General features: G+C 33.1%; 1 protein-coding gene and 1 long non-coding RNA gene across 3 annotated transcripts; both read left to right on the plus strand.

The window, feature by feature from the left end:
* Positions 1-9,653: 9,653 nt before the first annotated feature.
* On the plus strand, positions 9,654-11,172 carry LOC136067240 (uncharacterized). Of its 2 annotated transcripts, none has more exons than XR_010628736.1 (2): positions 9,654-10,464; positions 10,687-11,172. It is a non-coding gene; the product is annotated as an uncharacterized LOC136067240 (long non-coding RNA). The 2 variants fall into 2 exon arrangements; XR_010628737.1 differs by having other exon boundaries at positions 10,723-11,172.
* A 3,111-nt stretch (positions 11,173-14,283) lies between these two features.
* On the plus strand, positions 14,284-14,910 carry LOC136067249 (uncharacterized). The gene has a single exon (XM_065772810.1). The coding sequence runs from the start codon at positions 14,284-14,286 to the stop codon at positions 14,908-14,910; it is 627 nt and encodes a 208-aa protein (XP_065628882.1).
* The last annotated feature ends 2,986 nt before the right edge of the window (positions 14,911-17,896 follow it).

The raw sequence follows: 17,896 nt of genomic DNA on the forward strand, positions 1-17,896 counted from the left end.
AACTCATATATTTATAACTAAATAAATTTAAAAAAGAAGGTTTCAAACACGATTATATTTAAGATATTTAATCTCAAACCCATCTTATGTATTTGGGAAAAACTAATGAAATGGAGAACGGATGCAAAATTTTTTATAAAAATAATAATTTGTTAAGGTAATAAATTATGATTGAAAAAAAAATCACTTTAATATGGATTCATTATGGATATTACTTTTACTATTTACTAATAAACAATTATGAAAAAGTTTAGTGTCATTGGACTTATTGATTTAAGAATTCTAAATTCTTTCAAAGCTGTCCGTTTATTTTATTATATTTGGATGAAAAAAAATGCTAAATTCTAAAATATCGTTTAAAACATGCAAACATCAATAAAAATATCATAATATCATTATATTGATTAAAAGTAAATTGAACAACATTTAATTCAATTTGTATAAAATTGATCCAATTTATGTCTTCCAACTTTTTTGGTTGCTAACATTATTTAAATCATCTCATAGTAAAAACAGGGAAATTATTTTACACATTACATGAATTTTTATAATACTAAAGTATAAAATGAATAAGAGAAAGGCATGGTGGGTAAAACCGTAAAAGTTATAGAAAAGCATCCATTTTTATAAATAAAATTACTTTTAAGAATATTTTAATTGTTAAGTTAATTATATAGTTGGGTTGGAGTTGAATTATCAAGACCTAAAAGACTATATCCAATCCCATCTAAACCCATTTAGGTTTCAAATTTTGAATTTAAAACAAATTCCATACATTTTTAAAAGTTCCAAGAGGCTTGGGATGATCAGAACCGCCACCAAACCCCTCCCATTAACAAAATGTCGAGTGTGTTTTCACTGTTTTGTTCTAAAACAAAATTTTATTGCTGAAAATACCTTGTTTTTCAAGGTTATTTGGATTTTTGGAATACCATAAAGAGTAATTTTAAAAGTTATTGGTTTTCACTTTTCACATGAATTTATTACTAACATGATTTTATTGTTTACCATTAATAATTTTATCACCTCAATTGCTAAAAATAAGTTAGGCTAAAATTCAATTTAGTACCTTAACTTTTATTTTATTGTCAAATTAGTACGTAAGATTTATTTTTTGTCTATTTAATCCCTCGCTTTATAAATATGAGACAATAAAATGTGTCTATTGTTGTTTGATAAGTATTTTTTAAAGATAATAAAAATTTAAACAACTTCATTTGCTAAGAGATATGGATAGAATGGCTAAATTGACCCATTTTGAAAACGTGTGGAAATAAATTAATGAAAATTAAATTTTAATAACTAGTTTAGCAATTGAAGCAAAAATTGAGGGACATAATTGAATTTTAACCAAATTTTTTTAACTAAAGTTGCTTTAATAGATTTATTGGTAAAAAACAAAAGCTATCTGTGAGATTTGGGCTAATGCCAAGTATCACCAAAACATTTTCAAAATATTCAATTTGCTCTTAAGCACAAATGTCACTTCGCATTGTTTGAAAATTACCCTATTCTCTCTGCTTCTTTCTCCATTTCTGGTTTCTATGTATCTACCATTAGTTTCCTAAAGAGTCTCTCGAGCATATAATTTCCATAATGCATTGAATGTAAGACTCATGTAGTTAAGAAATGCTATTGGAAAGAAGCAAAAGACTTAAAGGAATAAAACACTTTCAAACAATGTCCAGTGTTGTTTGTGCTTACACTTCGTTTGGTTGGTAGTGATTTGGGGGAGGATGGTAAAAAGAAAGGGGAAAATAGATGAGAAAATGGGAAGAAAGGTTGTTTGGTAGGGCTTAATTGTTTTATCCCCAAGCCTATCAAAATTTCATCACCCCAATTGGGGAGAAAATGGGAAGAAGAGTTCTCATCTACCCATTTCCATCCTTCCACTGTACATTGTTGTTGTTGTTTTATTTTTTTTTTCCCCTTCTAAATTATTGAAAGATTTTTTTTTTTTTTAATAAACATGAGAATAAATTTATAAACTACATTTTCTGTTATTTTATTTTATTCTCAACTAAATAAATGAGTTTTTTATCCATCTATTTTTTTTTTTAATTTTTAAATGTTTTTCATCCTTTAACCAAAATAGAGCCTTAGGGAGAAAATTTGATATTTTTAAAAAGTCTTAATAATACTTAGCATTAGTTAGCCTAAACCTTAGGATCATTTGTGTATTTTATCCTAGATTTATTGTTTGATTAAGGTTCGTGACTTGCAAGTTGCAACATTATGGGTATTTGATTAAAGTTCGTAGCTTGCAATATTGTAGAAGCATAAAATCACCTTTGGCAACAATCGTTTCTTTTTCCTTCTTTCTGCGATTCTTTTTAATCATTATTTGGGAAATTGCTTTGACGAAAACCTCTAGTAGTAATTTATATGCATTGGTCTCTGCCAATATATATATATATATATATATATATATGTGTGTGTGTGCGCGCGCGCGCATTGGTTGTCTCCAAAAAACAAAAAAAATTACAAACATTACATAAACAAACAGTTTCATTTTATTTTATTATTATTTTTTTTTTTTTGAGAAAGTAACAAACAATTTTATGGTCTTGTCAAAATAGTTGGTAGAAATTGGCTATTGGCTTGAAAATAACCAGAGTATTAGGAAAATAGAGTAGACCCAAATAATGCAAGTGTTAAATATTGTTTTTTATTTATTTATTTTGATGGGACTTAGATATTGTTATTGATGGTTGATACAATTCCTTCGTTTTAGTCAATGATTGGTTACCGCTATTTCTCCTTGTGTTACCGCTATTTCATTGTTCTTAAAAAGATTTAATTCTATTAGAGGAAAATTTAGAGAATTAAAAAAAGAAAAGATTCTTATTTTTATGAGAATCAAAATGTGATTCATTTCCATAGCGATTTTTAAGGCAAGCATGAATGAAAGTTGTATGAAGGATGACGAGACATAAAGAAAGCTTTGCCTATGCGTGTGAATGTCAAAATATAGATCAAAATCCTACCATTAAAGTTGGGTAACTATAGCGATTAGTTTCCTACTAGGGGAAGGACATCTTGTACGAACGCTGGCCAACTTTGTCTTCGACAACGCCATTGAAACTTTTTCTGGCCACGTACTGGAAAAGTAAAAAAACAAAATGATGAATACTATAGAATTTTAAAATCATGACAAAATAACATGATGATATTTTTAATTTTTTTTCCCTTTCTGGCAAATGAATATAAATAGCACAGTATAGTAATCCCTAGAGGGGGCATCAATTATTTAACAAGATACAATTCTGATGCTTTTTTTTTATTTTTTTTTATGCAAGTAAAAATAAATAATTTTTTTTTTTTTTTGGAACTCAAATAGCAATGTTATCTCTAGATTTTTCATATTACTAAATATTTTTTTCTTTTTCAGAAAACGATTTAGTGAGTGAACTTCAGAATTTCCAATGGCTAATCAAAAGCTCTTGAGTTGTGTATATAGATTCCAATGAGAATACTATACTATATATTAATTAAAGAGAGCCTATGGTAGATCTAGGAAGAGACTAGATGGATGGATGGACAGATGAGAAAAAAGTAGTGATTGGACAATGGAAATGAAACGGTAATGAGAGAATGGTGAAGAGAGGGGTACCCATTTCTCATTCAGGTCATAGGCAGCCTTTTTGGCTTGATAAGACACTGATTTCAGTAAGTGATTGAGAATCTGATGTGATAAAATATTAAAATTTTCTCATTGCCATCATAGTCCTATTGGCTCTTTAATTCGTGGGTTCCCCTATTCCTATGTCTGTTTCTTAATGCATCCCTCTTTAATTATTTCACTTTGAATATAAGCTTTTGGCCTCATATTAATATCATTTAAAAAGACTAATTTCTGTAAGATATTAAATCCGATTGACTTCACTTTGGATATCAAGTCCTACCATTCGTTTCCTAGTATAATACAAATCTATCATGGGGTGTGTTTAATGTAATATGAAAAAAATCAAATTTTAATCCCAAACTTTGAGGTTAATTGTGTATACACAACAGGCTAATCAGTTCGGCCATTAAAAAAAAAAAAAAAAATCAAGTAATAAAAATATAATAGATGATTCTAAAAGATATCAACCATTAAAAAAAAAAAACAAAAAACAAAAAACAAAAAAGACATGAAATTCCTCCCTAAAATATGTCTATTAGAAATTGTTCCAAATTCTTAGTTGGATTTGATTTTTTTTTTTATTGGGTTTCCTTGTGCTGCGGAAGGTAAGGATTTTCGTTAGTGTGTGGGAGAAAGAATTTTACTTGGTATGAAAGGAAACAATTTTTCTTAGTGAAGAATAATTAGGAGTTCCTTGTCTTTAAGTAATAGAATTAGAACCTTACAAATAGTAATTGTTGCACAAGGTTTGGTGACTTTAGTCTTAACTAGGTTGGTTCTCTGCCAAAGGTAGTCCTTTGTGTAAGGAATAATGTGGTAATCTTTTTGAAGTCGAGAGATAGTTGCATGAGTGATTTAGTGAGTTTGTTTATTGTGTGAGTGTGAAAACGGTTAGGTGTATCGGGACTCTAGGATTGTGAGTGTCTATAAGAAATTTTTGAGTGAGAAGTCTTGTTTATGTTTGGTTTGTGAGGAGTGTGTGAGTGTTGTTTGTGAGAGTTTGTGAGTTTTGATTAAGAGTTATTGTAAATTTGTAATACATATATTTGATAGTGGTCGCTCATTAATATGCATAGACCTAACCGAACTACATAAATATTATTGTCTTATGTGTATGTTTTTATTTCTTGTTTGTGAAAATATGCCTCTGTTTGTCAAAAATCCCACCAAACTAGAATTAGAGCTCAAAGGACATTCTTGTGTAATTCAAGAAAAGATTTAACCTTTTTGGCACAAGTTGGCAATTGGTTTGATGTAGGCCCACTCAAATTTTGCTTTAAAAGTGGAAATAATGATAAATTTGTTCAAGGGAAGCTTTGATACTGGAATCATATGGAGCAACCCAAACTTATCTAATATGATAAATGAAGGCAGGGTGGATATATATTTTTATATTTTTTAGTTATATTAAATAAGAAAAACACTCGAGAATAAAAATGATAGATACACTTACTACTAAAGATAAACTCACTACCAAAGCAAACCCGAAGGGATATAAATATCACCACCCCAAAGGAATTTAACTAAGGATACAGAACTAAATTAGCTCACCACTCAATGAGATACAAAATATCACCACCCAAAGAGATACAGAAACCGAAATTCACCACCCAAAGGAATCCAACCAAGGGATATGAGTTAATTTAGAAAAAATTGATCTTCTGAAAAGCACAAAGGCTAATTCTAAAAACACTATATTCTGATTTTATTCAATTCGGCCAAACGACTTATATAATGCTTAGAACAGCCCTCTAAGCATGGGATAATGAAATTTAAAACATTACATTTTCAAAACCTTGACTCATAGAAACTATAAACAAAATAAATGATTTATTTGCCCAGGAGAACGAAAACATAATAGCTATATTCCCTTGAAAAAAAAAACCCCAATTAAATGCTATTTGACTAATTATATAAAATAACCTATTAATCTTCAAATATCTTCTAAATTATTGGGAAATTTGTTCAAAATCATGGCTTTATTTGCTGGCTTGAAAATCAACTTGGTTGAGTTTAAGAGACTAATTGGATTGAGTTGTAAGCTTATTTGGATACTCTTCATGCCACCATGTTTGTGGCTATTACTTTACTACGGTGTTGGATTAAGTTCAAACTTTTATAAAAATAAGGAAAATTGCATGGTGGAATTTGAATCATGCAAGATGGAGATTTCAAATTTGTAATTTGATTTAGTTTAGGTTTTCTTGAAGTGGAAATAAGAATGTATATTCTCTACTAAATAAGCAATTTAGTATTGTTTTGGTCCACTAAAGAAGCTACTCCGAATCTACTAAGGAGTAGGTATTGAATTCTTATATATATATATATATACACACTGATGGGGTCCAAACCAAATTTAGTCCATCCATGATGGTCGTCCATGACTAGATCACATCCATAAGGTTTTATAGGGAAAAGAAGCCCAAATAGAAACACTCCAAACATGGATAAGGTCCCTCCATAAGATATTGTAACCGATCAAATTAGGATAGTCGTCCATGGCCCATAAGGGTATGGATGACCAAGTATGATCGTTCATGGCTCACAAGGGTATGGACGACCATACAACACCTAGTAAATTTCAAAGGAATTCTCTATAAATTCTACATAATCAAACCACGATATATCATTCTAGAATGTGGGGAGGATTCCCTCGAATCCCGCTCCATTTTTCTCCATCAACTCCACTCATCTCCCATGATGATGGTGGATTAGAACAAGTAAACACACTTCTAACTCTCTATAAAAGGATCAAGGCTCATTCAACAAAGGTAAGTTTTACTATTCACAGTTTTCCATCTTCATGTTTTAGAGAGAAAACTAACTTAACCGTCGAAGGGTCTTTGGCCAGGTTACACCTGTCACCTTTGACAGTCCTTTCTTTCCTTTCAGGTCATTAAACCACACCATAGCTCAGAGCATTTCAGCCTATTGATTTTCTAACATCATCATATACCATATTGCAAAGGGTCTATATATATAGAATGAGTTTCTTTGAAAAATAGCTTGGTAGTTCTTGCAAGGTTAAAAAAAATACTTACATGTGTGAGTTTAGAGTGGTTTGTTTTGTTAGTGTAAGAACACTATTAGGTGTATTAGGGGATTGGGATTGTGAGTATCTCATTTGTGAGTTTGTTTTAGTTGTAATGGGATATGAGTTATACATATGAGACTTGTGAGTCAAAGTGTGTTGGGCTTTTTTTTGTTTTTTTTTTGGGAGATTTGGTTGAGTATGGTGTTTATAATCCGTAGTATTAATAGTGGATTTTGGTTGGTGTTGTGTTATCAAAGTGTGTTGGGCTTTTTTTTTTTCTTGGAGATTTGGTTGAGTATGGTGTTTATAATCCGTAGTATTGATAGTGGATTTTGGTTGTGAGTGATGTGTTATCAAAGTGTATGTTGGGCTTTTTTTTTTTCTTTTTTCTTTTTTTCTTGGAGATTTGGTTGAGTATGGTGTTTATAATCCATAGTATTGATAGTGGATTTTGGTTAGTATTGCCCGTGGATATAGGCATGAAGTTGGCAAAAATATGTTAAATGTTGTTGTTTTATTTGGATGTTTTAATTTTTCACTTGAATATGGTTGCGCTAGCCACAAATTCTTGAAAAACTAGTATTAGAGCTAAGTGTGGAGGAATAGCAAAAAGAAGGAGGACTAGCTACCTGATGGAATTTGGGTTAGGGTGGGGATATGTTAGAAATTTTCTCAAATTTTTGTTTGGATTTCATCTACTTATTAGGTTTGCTTGGTCTGGAAGGAAATGATTTTTTTTTTTTTTTTTTTTTTAAGTAATTGGGTATTCCTTATCAATTAAATAATAATATTTTGGAGAGCTATATAAAGACCTTATTGTATGTAAAGGGTTTGGTGGTTTTAGTCCAAATTAGTCATCTTATGTGAGGTTTGGTGTGGTAGTGTTTTCGAAGTTGAGCGATACCAACGCATTTGATGAGTTGTTGAGTTTGTGTGCATATAAAACAATTTTGGGCATATTGAGGAGTGAGTTTGTGTTTGCGAGAGATTTTGTTTATTTTTGTTTATGAGAGTTTGTGAGTTTGTTTTACGAAGTTTGATTTTGAGTGGTTATAATTTATTAATCAGAGTTAAACGAATCACGTTTAAATATTTTTTTCGTGTTTGAATGTTTTTATTAAATCATATAAATTTCTTTCCATTTATTCCAAATCACAACAATGTTAGAATGGCAGTATATGGATGAACTTGCCATGACAAGTGCAAAACCTTGAAGACCAATTACATTCGGTTTTTCTTACATGCGTAAATGTTTTTAAAAAAATTATTTAAAATTAATAAAAAATTAAATAGTGATTTGATTACTGGCGCTAAACACCACCCCACGCCTCCACACTCAAGTGTGTATATATATATATATATATATATCAATCTCCATCATTGCAAAAGAGGAGCTTTAAAGTTGTCAGCTATTTAGCTAATACTTAATACACAAACTTGCCTTATACCTGGGTAATGAAGAAAGTGAAACAGCGAAAGACACTATTAGTCTTGTGGGACATGATGTTCAGAGCAAAAACTCCCTAAATTAAGCAAGGATTTGAGATACATATGTTGTGCTTGGTCGTGACATTTAAAAAAATGTCATTCACATGCAGTGAACAGTAGAGTTAGTTCAAACCCTCCAGTTTATGTATATTACTTTGCACATATTACTAAACTACCTATAATTGTGGCAAACTTTTTACACTCTCTACATCATGTTTTTTCGCAGAAAGTTGCATGGTCTTTGTTACAGTATTTATAATTTGATTGCCAAATTGACTTGTCTTCCAAATCTGTAAAGCAAAGATACACATGTATATTTCGTTTTGACTTCACACATTTTGTTTCAGACAATGCTGAACTGTATCTACTGCCTTTGGTGCATATAATATGACTCTTAAATTGTCTTTGCACATCTGCTCAAAAAAGATACATCTATATCTCGTTTTGACTTGATAAGTTTTGCTTTAGACAACGCTGATGAACTGTAATGATTTGCTTTGGCGCATATATTATGGCTTTAAGAACTTAACACGTGTCATATACATATATATTAGTCACTTAAAGGATTGCTTTTTCTTGTAGTGAGATCATAATTTATCGCAAATGTTTGGACAAGTTTGCAAATATAATATGGTAGGAAGTAAAAAGGCTAGTAGCTAGGACTAGTCTAAATAGGTTTGTACCTATCCAATGTATTGTTCATAGAACAAAAGCAAACCCTAGGATGATAACACTGCATTTTTTTTTTTTGGGGGGGAGGGGGGTTTTTTATTAAATATTTGGTTTAGTATCCATTCCGCGTAGAAGGTTTCCTAGTCAACAAACAGTGGATACGGGATGCAAATACGTATTGCATGACAATTCCTTATCGTTATAAAACTAATATGCTTGTAAAGCAATTTCAATCCTATAATATAGCTAATAATAATCTCTACAATTGCCACTAACCACGGAAGAGAGTGAACTGGGCTACTCTGCTTTGATAGACTCGAATCAAGTAGGACCAATGAAAGATATTATAAATTACCCTTTCAAATTTGAAGTGATAACAATGGTTTGGAAGGAATTTGCCTTGTCATTTCACTAAGAATGAGTTCTATTATTATTATCTCACTGAATAAATGTGGTCCATAAGTAATGGTTTCCTCAATAGCAAGCATATCTACATTAATGATGATTATTATTAATTAGCAAGGATTTTTTGTTGACAGCAATTAGCAAGGAATTATATATGTAAGAAAAAAAAGGAATTAATGCTAACTTATTTAAAGTATAGCATCCTGCATGCTTATTATAAATTCATAAAAAAATCTTGAGAGTAGATGCAAAGGAAGTGATGGGGCTCTTCATAATGCAAGAGATTGGTAGGTCTACTGTTCTACATGACAATGTGAAAGCAAACAAGAATATGAATAACTCCCTTTTATCTTGTTTATTTGTTTTTTCCCCCAATATTTAAAAACACATATTAATTAGTCTGATCTCAGCCTTTCTTTTTCTACTTTTTAGCTTATATAAAGCCATTCCTTCACTAAATGGATCTATGAGTCGCTTGCTTTGGTTGAGCTGGTGATAGATGAAGCTCTCTCTACCCTCCATTCTCCAACAACTTTTAGAAATCTTCTTTATTTTTTTTTTCTTTTGAGAAGTCACTATCCTCACCTGTCTGTGTTGCTGTTGGTGTTTTAGGGTTAGGTTGCCAAGGGGAGACAAGGGCAATCTTAACACTTAATTAAGAGAAACCCGCATGGATCTGTGCTTTAGTCTTGCATATAAAGCAAAGATTCATTTCATTTTCCATTTGTTTTAGTATTTGTTCTCTGTCTTCTTAATTATTAATGGTTAAGAGAGCTCTCTTCAGTCCACTCATGGGTGGCAGTGGGATTTCAATTAGCTGCCGACTCATTCATCCAAATACTGTGTTAAAAGGAGAGAAGAATACCCAGTAAATGAGTGAATGATGCGGGAGACAGATTGAATCTTAAGCTTCCTGTACTTGGACTGAAGGGAGCTCCCTTTCCTGTAATCTTTATTTAATTAAAACATCTTCTTTTTGTGCAAATCTTTTTCCTTGTTTTGTTTAGTCAATATTTAAATTGAAGTGGGTTTCCTTATATACTATTAAAGATTAGTTTCAACAATTACTTTTCTTCTTTCGGAACCCCGAGCACACTTCTTTTGATGAGGTAATGCCACTATTTGAACTTATCCATATTAAGTTTGATAAGTCTGGCTGTAAGATTATCATAAAGTTTTTGTCATGTTTATCTTGTTTGGTATGCTAGAAAGGGAGCTCGACTTAGGAAAATCAACAAAGGTAAGCATATTTAGAGACCCTTCTTATCTCAAAAAGAAAACAAAGAAAAAAAAGAGACCCTTCTTGCTTTTGTGCATAAATTTATGGACTTCCACATCATTTCCTCTTTTGTTAGTTACACTAAAGATTTTATTGACTAGGGTTAAAGTATGTAAGATGGTTATTATTTTCTTCTTAATATGCTGTTCATATATATTCTCCTTGAAAACTAAGCTTTATTAGGGTTTTGTCAAGCGGCTATATTTCTTGCTTTGCCAGTGGAGCTCTAAAGAGGCAACGCACGAGAGAGAGAAGCTAGCTCACAAGCTCTCACGCTCTACGACAATTGCTTCTTGGGTCTTGCTCTTTTACTGCAACAAGTTCCTAGACATGTCTCCCGGAGGGTGCAATTTCCGAAATATCCTCGCATGTGGTTCCAAGTCCAACAATGGTAGTGCAAAGCTAAGTTTTAAACAAGAATTTCCATCTCATATGGCTGCTGCTCATTAATTTTTTTCGTTTTATTGTTGACCTCTAAGATAATGAGGAAAATAAATATTAGACGTCAACCATGAATGTAAGGTTTATTGGTTAGGTATGGCATGGACTGTCTAGTTTTTCTCTTTGCTCCTCTGTGTGGAATTTGTGGTATTAGTTTCTTGTGAAGTTTAGAACAAGGAAAACGTTGCATTTATCTTGATGCCCTACGGGAAGAGCAAAATTTGTTTGTGTGTTAGACTGTGATCATGTGCCCACGTTGACATCAAAGATGCAATTGCAAGTACCTGAGAAAGAGTGGGCTGGTATAAAACTAATTCGGCCACAATCTCTCTCTCTCTCTCTATCCCCTCGGTACATTAGTAGTGTGAGTTTAGGTAGATGTACTTTCTTTTGAATAGTTGGCAACAAAACAAATCTTATCCTGCTCATTGTAAATTCTTTTTTTGATTGATTGATCATTGTAATTTAATATAAACAAAGGCAAATCTTGTAAGCTTTTAAGATCTGAATTCAACTCATTGCTCTTTAGTGATCCACTAATTATGGACGGATGAAGTGGTAAGAATTAATAATTGAGTTTAATTAGGATCGGTCACAACCGACCTAAATTGATTAAACCGTGTGTATACTTTGGCAGGAAAACAACCAAAAAACACACACACACACACACACACACACACACACACACATATTAGTTGTCCATTAATGTTAATCTTTTGCTCTCCATCTTCATTTATAAATCAACAGCATCGTTCTTCTAAAGGATTTTGTTTATTTTATTTTACATTAAAAAAAACTTATTTTTTCTATTTTACAACCCTATATTTTATATAAACAATATTTTTATGAGTTGAAGAGGGAGAAAGTAGAAGAGGGAAGATAAATAATACTAAAATAATGTATAGAAGGGTTAAGTTACTATAATACTTGTGTATTTATACATAATTTTACACTGATGTAAGTATTTTTTTTGTCAAAATATTAAAATAAGCTGCACTTTCTATTTTGCAAGAGTTGATGAAGTTGCTCTAAGTCATGGTAGAAATTGACGGCCCTAGAAAAAGGTAATATAGAATTAGTTTTTATTTTTTTGATAAAGGTAATATAGAATTAGTGGCCTATTGGAATAGGGACATCTCCTAAGGTATTCGACAATTAAGATGAAGCTCCTCTCACCAATAGCTGACTTTGAATGAAATCCTAAAATATAGTTTAATTTTGTGAAGTGGATTTATCAATCATATAGCATTAATTACCATATTAATTAACTGAAAATGTTGTGGTTTCTTTTAATGGTGCTCGATCACCTTCCCCCCATGACTATGGTCAGTGAATGACTAAGTGCCTGACCTGCTGTCATTCCTTTTTTCAAACGAATCTCTGTGAAGTGAGAAATACAGAAATTCCAACCACAGATGTTACTACCCCAAGTTGTACCTCTTCACAGCCCTTTGGTTTTACCTCTCTTAAGCTTTCAAACACTCTACTAATTTTGGATACAAGCTTTTTCAGCTGGTCTCTTTCCCACTTTTTCAAAATCCAACTGCTCTTTCTCGTGGCATGATTGATCATTGCACCATCTTTAACAAACATAAGTGCCATCGTTTTTTGTCATTATTGTTTTATAACTGTCTTAATGAAATGGGAATTTTCCACGTGTCAGAACACGGGTGGTCCCAAGGGTGATTCAATATAAATTGGTTCCCAAAGTTGGGATTTGACAATCTTAAGGAATTTTCCAATAGGTTATGAAAATCGCCATGTGTTGTAAAGTTTGATATCCTTTATTCTCTGGGGCCTGGATGTTCCAACCCATTTGGAAAAGGTATAGTGTGATTACACTGGATTATCTCCTTAAATCAAAATGTCTTGTCCAGCATCATCTTTAGATATGAAACAAGATCTTCTTTTAGGCTTGTAAATTGCAATCTGACTGTGCTTCTATTTGCACTGGAAGGATCTGCCGCGGTTGATAAACTTATACAAAAGTAATTAAGCACCTGAGAAAGGATATATATAATATAATATACATTTTTTTTGGTGAAAGGATATATAATATACTTATATATTAGTTTGTCATTCCCATGAATGACAGATAATTGTTAGCTGTTAGCCATGTTAGGAAATTTAGATCCCATTTGATTAATTTTAAGCTTAATTTATCAACTTAATTAATTATGCTAATTATGCACGTCTGATTCAGTTTATGATGGGTACAACCGTACCTCAAACATAAAGTGCAACAAAAAAAATAAATCTAGACACAACAATATGGTCATGAAGGAAACCTTGATCGGGAAAAACTTTAAGAAACTTTAAGAAGATTTATCGAACACCACAAAATAAAATAATTAACTAAGTAGAATGGAAGTATATCAACACAAGAATATCACCATTTTAGTTAGGGGTGTGCAGAAAACCCACCGACCCGTCAAACCCGATCCGACCAACCCGATCTACCGGGTTGGGTTGGTTTTTAGGCCTTGGTGGGTTGGGTTGGGTTACAAATTTTTTTTTTATAGCGGGTCGGGTTGGGTTTGGGTCATAAAATTACAAACTCGCCAAATTCGACCCGATCCACCGACCCACCCATATTTAATATATATTTAAAATATATTATATATTTAATAATTTTTTTTTAAACCAGGGCACTTATTATATATATATATATATATATATTATTTAATAATTTTTTTAAAAAAAAAACCAGTTGTAGAGCAGTACTTCCTCACTTCCTCCTACTAATACTAATTATATATATAATATGTATTATATAATTAATAAATTTTTAAAATAACCAGCTCTTCCTATCCTATATAAAAGTCAATTAGTTCACATAAACTCTAGTAAATTACTATTGTTGTTTAGTTATTGGTGTTGTTTGCCCTTAAGGAATTACATCGATACTAATCTTTGGGTTTTTTTAATATATTAATATTTATATATTTTTTCTACTCAATTTAATAATAATAATAAAAAATTTTCAAACCCATGGGTTCAACCTGACCCAACCCGACCCATGTGGGTTGGGTTGGGTTGGGTTGGATTTATGTGATGGGTTGGGTTGGGTCGATTTTTTTTTGACCCACCATAGTGGGTCGGATCAAAAAATTCTCTCAACCCGACCCAACCCGACCCGTGCACACCCCTAATTTTAGTATTGTTGCTTACAAAAGAATTACTCATGTGACTGATGGTGTTTACTCTGTTAAGTCCGGTTATCAACTCTTGGTAGAACAAGAAATAAATGAGCAGCCCAGGTCCTCGGATCTCTCCAAGTCAAAAAGGCTGTGGAAGGGCATTTGGAGTTTGAAAGTGCCTAATAGAGTAAAATCCTTAATGTGGAGAGCAGGGTCAGACTCCTTGCCTTCAAAATCAAACCTCAAGAAAAGGAAAATCCCAATTGACGCAACTTGCTCTTCCTGCGGCCTGGAACCTGAAACCTCATTTCATGCTATTTGGTCTTGTCCCTCCTTAGTGCAGGTTTGGAAGGTCCACTTTGGCTGGCTGGTAAAGGCAGCGGGCATGGCTGCAAGCTTCTTTGATGTGCTGCAATTGTGCTCTGAGAAGAGCAACCTTGTGGATTTGTTTGTTATGATAGTTTCACAAATTTGGACTCGTCGCAACAAACTCCGTGTGGGTAAAGGTGCTGCTCCTCTGGATATGATCAACCAACTGGCTTCAGCTTCTCTCCAGGTTTTCCTTCAGTCCTCCCTTAACCCCACAAAAGTTCCCTCCCCCCTTAAAGTCACAAAATGGCTTCCTCCTCCTTCGAACTGGGTGAAAATCAACTTCGACGGTGCTACTTTCAGCGATTCCAGCTCTGCAGGCTTGGGAGCGATAATTCGCAATGACTTGGGTCTAGTTATGGCTGCTTTTACACATCTCATTCCACTACCTACTTCTGTAGAGATNTATACTGATGCTTACTCCAATCAGTATGGCGCTCATAGAAAGCAGAAATGAGCTCATCTTTGGACACAGTCCGCAGACGCTGACAAGAAGGATAGTTAGGAAACTCAATCCTAGGAACCCTAAGCACATCTACAACAAGCTGCGGTGTGACAGGGATGCGCGTACCTCGGACGCGAGTGAAAAAAAGAGGTACTGAATGATCAATCTCGTGCATGTTGGAGTAAAAATCCTGAATAAGCACGAGAAGACATTTGACTGGGAAGATCCCCTACTGTGAATGATAGAGAGAAGGTCATGTCGGCGAATTCACCAAAATACTTGGGTTCCGAATGAACACCTCGTTTAGAGAAGTTCTCGGAGAATGCGTTGTGGGCATTATCATCACGGAACCGGATGTTAAGAGGAACAGAATCAGAATAGAAGGAAGCTCCAGAACGAAGAGGGTTCCGAGCAGGAGTGGATTTACGCTTAGGTGCTATAGACACTACTAACGTAAATAGAAGGAGAAAGAGAGAGAAGGAGACAATCAGAAAAGTCCCAACACAATTCAAATATATCAAATATATTGAATAAAGAGTATGTATGCATGGAGAATGCATGAATATGTGACATGCAACAGGAAATACATTATGGCCTTAGCCTAATCCAAACCTACCAGCACACAAGCAGAGTTCACACATTTAAATGCATGGAAATACCATTCTATTGCAAATGTGATGCAATGCATGAGTTTTTGAACATATTTAGATGAAAACCCATCCCAAAATTTTAAGAAAAACTCATCAATTTTGAAAAACCCCAAAAATTTTCCAAAAACCCAAAAACCTAAGATTCAAAACATGAAATGCATGAAGAGTGAATGAAAAAGAGATCATACCACTTGATTTGAAGCAAGGAAGGGCCAAAAATCACGTGGGTTGAAGGTTTTGAGTGAGAAAAAGGTGTTTGGGAGATGAAAAGCTGCGAACAGATCGAGAGAGATCGAGAAAATGATAAGCAAATCGCGACAGAAGCTTATATAGGAACATCAGTAAATCTCGACAGATGAGGTATCGAGAGTTGTCGAGACAGCTGTCGAGGTAGGTGTCGAGAAAATGAACTTGACAGATGAAGGTGTCGAGAGGTATCGAGGATCAAGAGTCACCTTCAAAGAACAGAAGCTGGATCGATTAACAAGGTGTCGAGAAGGTATCGAGAAGACAGAAACTTTCTTGATCGATCCACTAGGTGTTGAAGAGGTGTCGAGATTGTGATAAGAAAAAAGCTTGAGAAGCTCGACAGATAACAAGGTATCGAGGAGGTGTCGAGCCAACTTTTAAAAACAGTTTTTTCGAGAAAAGAAAAACACAGACATGAATGCAATCTAACATGTACCTCAACCAATAATTCAATCAACATATTAAGCTCTCAAAATCATCTCTCAACAAAAATTTTAAGCATATGGATCATCAACACACACACACACACACTAAACAGGTCTAACCAATTTTATTTTCCAAAAATAAGTCAAAACAGTTTAGTGAGCATACATTAGCACATGTAAAACCTTTGTGATGGCCAAATCACATTGTACCTGCACATGTATCAAGAGTAGCAAAGAATATTACGTGTTGTGTGTGAAAAACATCGCAAGATTGCATATGTGTATATATGTTATGACGATCTGAGATATGATAAAATAAATTTAATTCACACACAATCATAATTGTTTGATGGGGACAATCACCTTCGAGGTACATCCTATAACTCCCACATTCCTAGAATACACGCTTGCAACCATATTTAAAGCATTTTTGATCTTTTTGCTTTTTATTTTTCTTTGCATATTTTCTTTTAAGTAAATCATGCATGGGCATATAAAAGAGAGAAAAGAAATACCCAAGTTGTTAAGCATAGAAATTGCATTTTTGCTATGCCGAAACATATAGATGTTTTTGACACTGCACTTTTGCTATGCCGAAACATACAGGTGTCTTTGACACTGCACTTTTGTTATGGCGAAGCATACAGGTGTTATATTATGATTGGCGGGCAACAGTAGTGAGATGATTATTTATGCCTTTCTCTTAGGATTTTCTAGTCCTACCCATAAAAAAGAGTGATACGAGTATTAAGTTCAAGAGATAACTTAATCTTACTCATCACAAACAAGAGCCACAAAGCTCACTTACTTAGTTGTGCATAAAAATGCTCATCTAAGCTACAAACGATACAAAGTTTAGAAATTTTGTTTCAATGGCCATCCAAGGTACACAAGTATCAAAGTACACAAAACACACACTGTTTTTGTATTTTTTTGATTTTTGATTTTTTTTTGAAAAATAAAAATAAAAACTAAACAACCAAACAAAAACAGACAAACAACATGAAAGCATGAAAGAAAGATGCATATGCATGAAGGCATGATAGAAAAATGCAGATGCATGAAAGCATGATTCCAAAAGCAGATACAAAATTAAGCAAAGAGAGTCCTACTTTAGATAGAAAGAATTAAAGTAAAGGAAAAACAGAAAAGACAATTAAGTCTTAGGATCCTTTATCACCCACATAGCATGACTCCTTGGCTGTGAAGATGAAAAGACACGTGTCCTAGTATGATTACTAAAGGACATAGATGAATTAGAATTCCCCTGAAATTGAGTCAAAAAGCTCAAAGCTTTTAATAACTCGCCAAGAATAGGTACAGAGCCTTTAGACAAAGGATGAGACCTATTGGACACTCGCTTATGAGGAAACAACTTGAAACAATTAGGGCGAGTGTGACCAGAACCACCACAATGGTGACAAACATGAGTAGTTTTAGAGCTACTTGACTTCCTAGAAGGAGGTCTCACCTTAGAGGTTGACAACTTAGGACAATTTGGCCTAATATGACCAACAATATGACAATAATGACAAGTGGGGACAAATTCAGAATTTTTATTCAACCTAAGAGGAGTTTTAAACATAAGTTTAGAAACTTCAGTGTTAATATCAGAATTTTTACCTTTGTCTATCCTAGCAATATTAGCCTTCAACTCTTCATTATTCCTTTTAA

The sequence above is a fragment of the Quercus suber genome, unplaced genomic scaffold (genome assembly GCF_002906115.3).
Source record: "Quercus suber isolate HL8 unplaced genomic scaffold, Cork oak 2.0 scaffold_64, whole genome shotgun sequence".
NCBI classification, from domain to species: Eukaryota; Viridiplantae; Streptophyta; class Magnoliopsida; order Fagales; family Fagaceae; genus Quercus; species Quercus suber.